General features: G+C 36.0%; 1 protein-coding gene across 2 annotated transcripts in view; it reads right to left on the bottom strand.

The window, feature by feature from the left end:
• Window positions 1-565: 565 nt before the first annotated feature.
• Vamp7 (Vesicle-associated membrane protein 7) overlaps window positions 566-10,620 on the bottom strand; it is a 221,940-nt gene continuing 211,885 nt past the window's right edge. Inside the window, exons 7-8 of one of the 2 annotated variants that reach the window (XR_011044296.1) lie at window positions 4,404-4,543; window positions 566-1,033 (exon numbers count right to left, since the gene is read on the bottom strand). Coding sequence is in view for 1 of the 2 variants with exons in the window: in XM_068372401.1 (XP_068228502.1) it covers window positions 4,475-4,543 (69 nt within the window). In the remaining variant the exon portion in view is untranslated. Of the gene's footprint in view, window positions 1,034-4,271; window positions 4,544-10,620 lie in introns of those variants that run through there. The other variant, XM_068372401.1, reaches the window with a different exon arrangement.

The following is a 10,620-nucleotide window of genomic DNA, read 5'->3' as shown; positions in this document are numbered from 1 at the left end:
AAAAGCTTTTATGGTCTTTTATATACAGTACAGTTTTTATAATAATCATTTAACCAAATTCATTACCTTTAATAGTAAAAAATCTATTTTGTGATTGATAAAGTTAATATAATACATTTTAAATAAAGTTTACTAAACTATTTCAATAACAGGAAAGTCATATAATACTACAAAATTGATGTCTACACATTAACAGAAATAGGAACATAAAAATCATTACTATGAATGTCCACCACACTACACTCAAGTATTCATACACAATATTGAAATACAGCATTATATTATCACAAATTATATATTAACTCTGAAATACCCATAGAAATAACCATAACCATAATCAAAATGTCTAAAAACAATCATTATAATGAAATTTTGTATTTTGATGTTGAACACTCACAGTATTCTATACTATTTTACACATGGAATCTTTGGAGAAGTATCATTCAATGTTCATTAATGTTTGGGTCTGGAAGAATAGATACTTCATAAAGGAGAGAAAGTAAATTCTAATAGCTACAAAATAAAAGTTTATTACCTAGTAATTTAATTCATACTGTGTTATTGATTTGCAATCTTCTTAGAAAGTGTTCATTTACCTTACATTCAAACTTTGGCTTTCTAACAATCGGATCTCATTTCATTATCAACTATGGTACTTGACAAGCAAGCTACAGTATATAGCATACACAATATTAAAGCAAAAATAAATTTTATTTTTCCTGTAAAATAACTAGAAGCTGTCTTTAAAATAACTAATACACTATAGCAACATCTACTTTCATAAACATAAAGGTAGCAGTACACCAAAATAAACTGGAAGTTGAAGGTACACTAACTACCAAAAGCAATTACTTAGCTAATAACAATACTCTAAAAGTTAAATCCCATATACTGTATATATTTTTCCCTGTATGCCTTTCCCCATAGAGGGGGTTGTCTCCAGAAGGTGTTACACTTCTGGTCTTTGCCAAGTTTTCTAGGATGAGGTTGCTAGCTCTCTGTCCTCCTCAATTTTGGGTAGGACCCACTAAGGCTGTAAGGTACACAATCCACTGTCAACAGAGGCATAATAAGACTTAACAAAGCTACCCTATCTTTCCGTATAAGGATGGATATATATATATATATATATATATATATATATATATATATATATGTATATATATATATATGTATATATAGATAATTCAATATAGATAGACAGCTTAGAGGTAATGCCTAATGACCTCACATCACCATCAACCGACACAAGATCAATCATAGCGCAAAAAGTAACATTGGATTAATTTCCTGAATAATTAACTATGACTGAAAGCAAAGAATTATATAGCTATCAATTAGTGGACTGGTGAGTCAAAGGGAGGGTAGAAATGGGAAACCATCTCTAAATGATTTGCCTACAACTGTAATATTAACTACAGTGAAACAACTTCTTTCAAATAGAAATGGACTACGGTGTAAAAAAAAATATAAAACATACAGTATACTGGTATATTTGCGAGAACAGGAAACATAAAACAATAAGGAAAGTCAATCATTTGGTTAACACATCTTTAAATCAATCTTAACTCTTTGATGAGATGTGATATACGTCCTCAAAGTCTTGACCCCCTAGACGACTGATGGATGTAATGTGTGTCTCCAAATAGTCTTTTTTTTCAACTACTCATTAAAAATTTAATTTTGTCTTTAGGCAAAACATTGCTCTATGCTAGTGGTAGTCTTAGTTGAACATTATTACTATATGGCCTGGAATAACGAATCAATCCATACATCGGCTGTGCATGCGCCAAATGCTATAGTCTTTAATTTACTCTTGACTTCGCTAAGATCAGGAAGCATGTGCCCATATTTTGGTATATTTAGGGTGGTTATACCACTTTCATCATTAGTTACGTTATACCAAATGTTACATAAAGACTTTGGGGGCTTTTCAGTGATGGTAGTGATGTCTGAAAGAAAGTTTTACAGTTCTAAATACTGCCTAGAATTTTCTCAAGAAAGGAAAGATGATGCAACTGTAAGTTCTGCTTTGACATCTGAGCAGAACTTGATTTATACAAGATTGTTCTCGAGTTCTTTAATGAACCTGACACCAAGAAAAATCAGGTTCGAGTTGCAAAGAAATTTTTTTTGACAACTCAGAAGAAAATATAATAGCAGATGTGTATCAGATTTGGGATCTCAGTATCTGTCAAGTGATGAGAGGGGGAATTTCAGTGATGATAGTGACAGCAGTGTGGGAAGGGTAAACATGATGGGAAGGGTAAACATGATCAGTGATGGCATTTGTCATCATAACGATGATATAAAAAAAAAATGTGTGAGTGTTGCTGGAAGGGGTTCTCATGTAAAGGAGGGCACTGTTGGTGTTGGAGAAGCTTTTTGAGGTTGTTTTGAGAGCAGTTTGGGGCTTGTTGGCGGTGTTGGGGGGTGATGCAGGAGATACTGAGTGCCAAAAATAAAAATTCTGGGGAACTTTCTGTGAATACCTGCATTCACACCATCTAGAATTATTCAATTTATAACTACTTGATACTGGATAAGCCATATATTACTGTATTAGTATAGCTTTATTCATTGTGCAAGTGGAATACAAATGTTGACATGTTTATAAAAAAATATTCTCACAGCTAACTTCAACTTGACTTATTTGAATTGTTTTATTAGTCTTTGGCCTCGTTTATATATACCACATGAATGTTCATTGTTTCCATATTGCATAAAAGCAAATCTAAAACATTCTGTGATTGAAAATGAAAGTGCCACAATGATTTTAAAAAAATTATTTTCAAGCAGACACTTTTAACTCAAATTTTTTTTTTATGAATTATTCTTTCTTAATTCAATAAAACATTTTGGGGTCACATGGGAAAACCTATAAATTCTCTATATACAAAATGTATTAAGGAACTGAATACACCGATTCTCAAATTCATATCTATTAAACTTTTTTTCGACAAATATTTTTGTACGGGTAAGCAGCATTTTTTTTTGCCCCTATATCTCACAATTTATTATAGGTAGACATATTTCATTTTAAATGCTTATTATATTTTTTACCCCTAGATCTCAAAATTCGTTATAGGTAGACATATTCTATTTCAAAATTCTGATTATTCGGTCCAATAACACTACTATTTTAGAAAAAATGAAACCAAAATTAGAGTTATAGCTTAAATATTATAGTCAATAGAGTGATATGAAAATATTTCTTCCCAGTTACTTGATAGTGCTCAGGAACTCAGTCCTGGGAACGAACACTAATTAATTGTGTGGTCGTGAAAGATTTAACTGTGCAGCTATAAAATTCTTTACATCTACAACAGATTACCAATTAAAAGTTGAGTAATTATTATATTGTCCAAGATATGACATGATTCTTTAGAAACTAAAAATGTTTTGATGTTCTCAGATATAGTTCATCATAAGAATTTTTTTTTATGCAGTAGAGCACATCTTGGAAGTATTGGGATCAATTCAGCAAAAAAACAGAGTTTCTAAGATAGTTTCTATACCAAACAGTCATCTTGGACAAGTCAAGTCTCTGGCTGAGCGACTTACCTCCTCCCGTAAATGTTCATTTCCTAGCAGTGGTTTATCCCCAAAACAATACAAAACTTGGCTTTTAATAACATTCATTCAAATTCTAAAAATCATGATCTTGACATTTAACCATACCACTAAATAAAATTTCCAGTCATATGGCTAGCTCAAAGGAATTTTTTTGCGAGGTGAAGGGTAAAAGTTGAAAAAAAAAACAGTCAAATTATGCGAGAGCCTTACCGTCACCATGGAGGAAAAGTGAAAGTCAGAAAGCAATATAACTAAGCCAGAGATATTACAAGGAATCTTTGGAATTGCCTTCAGGGTGCTACTCAAAGAACAAGATGCAAATGTTTCTTAAAAAGGAGGAATTGAACAAACTTTATTTGAAATTTTAGTTTTTCACCAACACATTTGCACTAGTAATATGATGATTACCTAAAATTAAATTTAAAAACCATTACAATTTCTGAAAATACATTTCATGATAAATTATAATTTTAAAGTTACCACAGCACAAATTATATATATATATATATATATATATATATATATATATATATATATATATATATATATATATATATATATATATATATATATATATATATTATATATATCTTAAATATATATATATTATATATATGTACATGTATATATATATATATATATATATATATATATATATATATATATATATATATATATATATAAAGATAAGAACCTTCTTTTCACTAAAATGAACCATTACCATAACCACGAAACACAAAAATACTTGAAAATAATGATCTCTAATGTATAGCTTCTTACACTATAAATACTGATATCCTTTTTAATCATCTTTATAGCTTTTTTACCATTCTGGACAGAGAGGAGAATGTCACTTTGTGAGTGAAGACATTTTCTATGTTGAGAGACCAAGTTAGTTTTAGTTTCCTCCAGGACAATGTTGCCACGTTAGTCCACACATCATGGCTCCAATTATATAGATGCTTGCCTGTCAAAAGGAAAATTTCACCTTTAAAGGCCAAATAATGTGTACAAATTAGCCAAATAATGTGTACAAATCACTTAAATGGGTTTCATTCTACAAAAACAGACATGCATGCAAATTCCTACCGTTTCAAATAATGTTCACTCATGAACAGCATAAGGATGCATTTACATTATGTAGTATTCAGAATTACAGGTACTAAATCCTTGCTCCATAAGTCAATTTACTAGTTCTCTCCTTTTCTCAGACAACCCTAGCAAAGGATATTTCAAATGGTGAAAAGATGATTCACTACTTTGTAAAGGCCTATATCCAAGTTACTACAGTTCTCCATCATCTAGCTAATGTGACGATCAAGAAGACAAATGCAACAGCATTTAAAAATCTCTCTAGCTTAACCCCCTAACCCCAAAATCCATAGACTCAATAAACTTCTCATCCCTTGGATAAATCCTATTCCTGGAGGAGTTACTTTGTTTTCTGGAAGAAAATAATCAGTAGGAATGAATCAAGTCAAATAATAGACCTTTCCTATACCCAAAACACCTCCCAGGAAATAAAGGAAATAAATAAATATCCATCAAAACCACTACTAATAAAAATTTCAATTCAAACATTGTTCTTTAATACTATAGATTCTGGAAAAGTAATAATACAAACATCAGGGGAGGTTCATGGAAATAATTGTTCTTTTATACTATAGCATAAGAGAAATGGATTTTTAATGATAAAATTCATTATTTCAAAACTTACCTGGAGGTGACAGTGTTTTATTGTCGAATACTCCCATTTTTTACCTTTAACAGTGAAGAATGGAAATAAGTCTCTCTTCTTCATTCAAATTGTCTACCACCTGTGGCACCTTATGGTGAACGATATTGGCTTGGTGATGCCTTCTTATTCAGAAGACTTTCGAAACCTAATAAACTTTTTAACATTTCTAACAAGTGGGGAGGAGTAGAGAAATTGGATGAACTCCATATAAGTATTGAATGAATGAATGTTACCTGGAGTTCACTCTGTAGGTAGTAGGTTGGCCAGGGCATCAGCCACCCGTTAAGATACTACCACTAGAAAGTTAGGGCTTCTTTTGACTAGCCAGAGAGTACTACATTGGATCCTTCTCTCTGGTTACGGTTAATTTTCCCTTTGCCTACGCATACACTGAATAATCTGGGCCATTCTTTACATATCCTCCTCTGTCCTCATACACCTGACAACACTAAGATTACCAAACAATTCTTCTTCACTCAAGGGGTTACTGTGCTGTAATTGTTCAGTGGCCACTTTCCTCTTGTTAAGGGTAGAAGAGATACTTTAGCTATGGTAAGCAGCTCCTCTAGGAGAAGGACACTCTTAACTTAAACCATTGTTCTCTAGTCTTGGGTAGTGCCACAGCCTCTATACCATGGTCTTCCACCTTCTTGGGTTAGAGTTCTCTTGCTTGAGGGTACACTCGGCCATACTATTCTATCTAATTTTTCTTCCAATTGTTTTATTAAAGTTTATATATTTTATATAGTATATATTTATTTTAATGTTGTTACTCTTCTTAGAATATTTTATTTTTCCCTTTTTCCTTTCCTCACTGGGCTATTTTCCCTGTTGGAGTCCCTGGGATTATAGCATCCTGCTTTTCCAACTAGGGTTGTATCTTAGCAAGTAATAATAATAATAATAATAATAATAATAATAATAATTATAATAATAATAATAATAAACCCATTCTCTTATGGGACAGGGGGTGGGTTTGGTGAGGGAAAGAGCCTAAAGCAACTATCCAAATTTAAATAATTTTACAAACAAACCTGAAACATTTCGCCTAAATACTTAATATTTCATGGATCGTAAATCTATTTTAATGAGATAAAGTGACGTCTGTATTATAATTAAAAGGAGCTCCCTTTTATAATTTCCTGAATACAGCACAATTCAGGAAAGATAAAACTGAATAAACAATAATAATAATAATGATAATAATAATTATTATTATTATTAGCTAATAAAACCAGGGGTAAAAAGTAAATATCAGGAAAGGTTGAAAATGGCATATGACGAAGTGAAAGTAAGAAAAACTGGTAATTTAGAGGAGTGGAAGTTAGTAAAAAAAAATTTTGTTGGGATTGCAAGTGGTGTGTGTGGCAAGGAGGTTGTTGGAGGCAGCATGAGGAAGGGCAGTGAATGGTGGAATGAAGGAGTGAAGGTAAAAGTGGAAGAGAAAAAGAGGGCTTTTGAAGAATGTCTGCAGAGTAATATTATAGAGGAGTATGAAAAATATAGAGAGAAAAATGTGGAAGTAAAGCGCAAGGTACGTGAAGCAAAGAGGGCAGCTGACCTGAGGTGGGGTCAGGGATTGGGTCATTCATATGAAGAGAATAAGAAGAAGTTTTGCAAAGAAGTGAAGAGAGTAAGGAAGGCTGGTTCAAGAATTGAAGAGAGAGTGAAATATGGAAATGGAAGGTTGTTAAAAGAAGAAGAGGCAAGGAAAAGGTGGGCAGAATATTTTGAAAGTTTACTAAATGTTGGGGATAATAAGGAGGCAGATATAATTGCTGTTGCAGGTGTTGAGGTGCCGGTGATGGGAGATGAGAATGAGAGAGAGATTACGATAGAGGAAGTGAGGAGAGCACTAGATGAAACGAGAGTAGGTAAAGCATCTGGTATGGATGGTGTGAGAGCTGAGATGTTGAAGGAAGGGGGTGTGACTGTACTTGAATGGTTGGTGAGATTGTTTAATATGTGTTTTGTGTTGTCAATGGTACCAGTCAATTGGGTTTGTGCATGAATTGTACCACTATATAAGGGTAAGAGAGATGTGCTTGAGTGTTGTAATTCAAGAGGTATTAGTTTGTTGAGTGTAGTTGGAAAAGTGTATGGTAGAGTAATGATTAATAGGATTAAGGATAAAACAGAGAATGCAATCTTAGAAGTACAGGGTGGTTTTAGAAGAGGTTGGGGTTGTATGAATCAGATTTTTACAGTTAGGCAGATATGCGAGAAATATTTAGCAAAAGGTAAGGAGGTGTATGTTGCGTTTATGGATCTGGAGAAAGCGTATGATAGAGTTGATAGGGAAGCAATGTGGAATGTGATGAGGTTATATGGAGTTGGTGGAAGGGTGTTGCAAGCAGTGAAGAGTTTCTACAAAGGTAGTAAAGCATGTGTTAGGATAGAAAATGAAGTGAGCGATTGGTTTCCGGTGAGAGTGTGGCTGAGACAGGGATGTGTGATGTCGCCGTGGTTGTTTAACTTGTATGCTGATGGAGTGGTGAGAGAGGTGAATGCTCGAGTGCTTGGACGAGGATTAAAACTGGTAGATGAGAATGACCATGAATGGGAGGTAAATCAGTTGTTGTTTGCGGATGATACTGTACTGGTTGCAGACACAGATTAGTGACAGAATTTGGAAGGGTGTGTGAGAGAAGGAAGTTGAGAGTTAACCATTTTACCCCCAGGCTATTTGGAAATTTCCAACCCTTAACCCCCAGGGGGTTATTTTTTTCCCAGCACATTTTGCAGTATATTTTTTTAAAATTGCTCTAAAAGCCTTAATTTTTGTCATAGAGAGATCAGGTTGGTCTCATTTTATGGCATTTTTTTGCAAGGACGTACCGGTACGTCCATGGGGGTAAAGGGATGGCTTTTGTGAAACGTACCAGTACGTCCTTTGGGGGTAAAAGGGTTAATGTGGGTAAGAGTAAGGTTATAAGATGTACGAGAAGGGAAGGTGGTGCAAGGTTGAATGTCATGTTGAATGGAGAGTTACTTGAGGAGGTGGATCAGTTTAAGTACTTGGGGTCTGTTGTTGCAGCAAATGGTGGAGTGGAAGCAGATGTACGTCAGAGAGTGAATGAAGGTTGCAAAGTGTTGGGGGCAGTTAAGGGAGTAGTAAAAAATAGAGGGTTGGGCATGAATGTAAAGAGAATTCTATATGAGAAAGTGATTGTACCAACTGTGATGTATGGATCAGAGTTGTGGGAAATGAAAGTGATGGAGAGACAGAAATTGAATGTGTTTGAGATGAAGTGTCTAAGGAGTATGGCTGGTGTATCTCGAGTAGATAGGGTTAGGAAAGAAGTGGTGAGGGTGAGAAAGGGTGTAAGAAATGAGTTAGCAGCTAGAACGGATATGAATGTGTTGAGGTGGTTTGGCCATGTTGAGAGAATGGAAAATGGCTGTCTGCTAAAGAAGGTGATGAATGCAAGAGTTGATGGGAGAAGTACAAGAGGAAGGCCAAGGTTTGGGTGGATGGATGGAGTGAAGAAAGCTCTGGGTGATAGGAGGATAGATGTGAGAGAGGCAAGAGAGCGTGCTAGAAATAGGAATGAATGGCGAGTGATTGTGACGCAGTTCCGGTAAGCCCTGCTGCTTCCTCCGATGCCTTAGATGACCGCGGAGATAGCAGCAGTACGGGATTCAGCATTATGAAGCTTCATCTGTGGTGGATAACGGGGGAGGGTGGGCTGTGGCACCCTAGCAGTACCAGCTGAACTCGGTTGAGTCCCTTGTCAGGCTGGGAGGAACGTAGAGAGTAGAGGTCCCCTTTTTGCTTTGTTTCATTTGTTGATGTCGGCTAACCCCCAAAATTGGGGGAAGTGCCTTGGTATATGTGTGATGATGTATTATTATTATTATTATTATTTTTGGGCTCAGGCCATGTCATCCTGATGGAAGGTTCCTTTAGTAGCTTCCTTAGGGTATATATGACTGCAGTGAATATTCCCAGAGAATTAAACTAAAAGTTTCCAGAATTCTAACTTCTGGCGCGAGTACCCTTAAGGTTTCCCTTTAGGGTATCGTATAATAACAGGGGACGTATTCTTGACACGCCATACAGCTATCTGCACCCCACACAGCGTTTACCCTTCGAGGGGGAAGTTGGTGGCAAGATATGGGAGAAGCCGTTACAAAGTTCTGCTCCTCCGTTACTGTTATTGGTACTCGGATGACGTCATAAGCGACGCCATCTTGGCTGACGTCATCACTGTCCGCGAACTCCATTCCTTCTGTAGTAGTGTCTATGACCAGGTGTTTTTTCCCAGTTGTTCGCTATTTACTGTCAGCTTGTCGCAATCTTCAGCTTCTTCTGCCTCTGGAAAGTTGAGTACCTTATTCTTATATTGTATAAATTAGCTCTGGCCGTAAAGTAACGCTTTTTATCTTTAAATACTGTGTTTTGTGGCAGAGGTATTGCCTAACCGGAGGCGTCCCTGACGCTGTTGTTCGCTTCGCATGCTTTATTTAGTTAGCCAGAACAACTGTCCCGGTTTCTTAACTAATTATCACTATGGGTTATTTAGTCTTCATTGTTAGGAATTAGTTATATTATGCCGATAGTATTCTTTAATTTCGGCGAGTGTAGGTAGCCGAATTTATGACGCTAGAGATGCTAGCCCAGTCGCCTAGGCATGCTAGCCTAGACGTTTTAGTTTACTTTCATGCATGATATAATAAGTGTTCCTGGTGTTATTTTATTAAATGAAAATATTAGGCAATTATACAAATAAGATTCAGTGATTGCACATGGGTTTTTCTCCTTCTAGAGAGTATACAAGAGGTTTTGATGATCTTGGTAGTCGATTCCTCTGCCCCTAACCTAACGGCTTAGGTGCTTTTGTATACTTTCACACGTCCCCAGTTACCTTCACGCTAAGGTAATCTCTTCTCCCTCTGAGGTAGCCTAGGCTACATCCTAGCCCTCCTTTCCTTGAATCGTATTCAGGTGAGGTTAGGCTAGGATTTTTCTTTCCCTGCCCAGAGCCATAGTTCATGAGCTTTGAGTTAGGGTCAGAACCTCAGAGTATCAGACGTTTGCCCCCAGCTACCCCATTAGGTGAATGAACTCTCCTTTCGGTCTCCGCTGGACGGCAAAAGAGGGGAGGGGGGCTCTGCCCTCCCCCCTAGGCCACACATGTAGGGTTACGACCCTTCCTCCCTGTGGCCTAGCGACTTGTCCTATGCCTACCTTCTCTGGGCTGGGGGATACGCTTTCCCTAGCCAAGGTTAGGCAGGCTCTAGGATTCTGTTCCTTTATAGTTTGGGACGGCACGGCAATGCCGTTCTCTTACTGTACTAACCCA

The sequence above is a fragment of the Palaemon carinicauda genome, chromosome 4 (genome assembly GCF_036898095.1).
Source record: "Palaemon carinicauda isolate YSFRI2023 chromosome 4, ASM3689809v2, whole genome shotgun sequence".
Lineage (NCBI taxonomy): Eukaryota > Metazoa > Arthropoda > Malacostraca > Decapoda > Palaemonidae > Palaemon > Palaemon carinicauda.
Note: the sequence above shows the minus strand (reverse complement) of the source record. Positions and strands in the feature narration are given on the sequence as shown.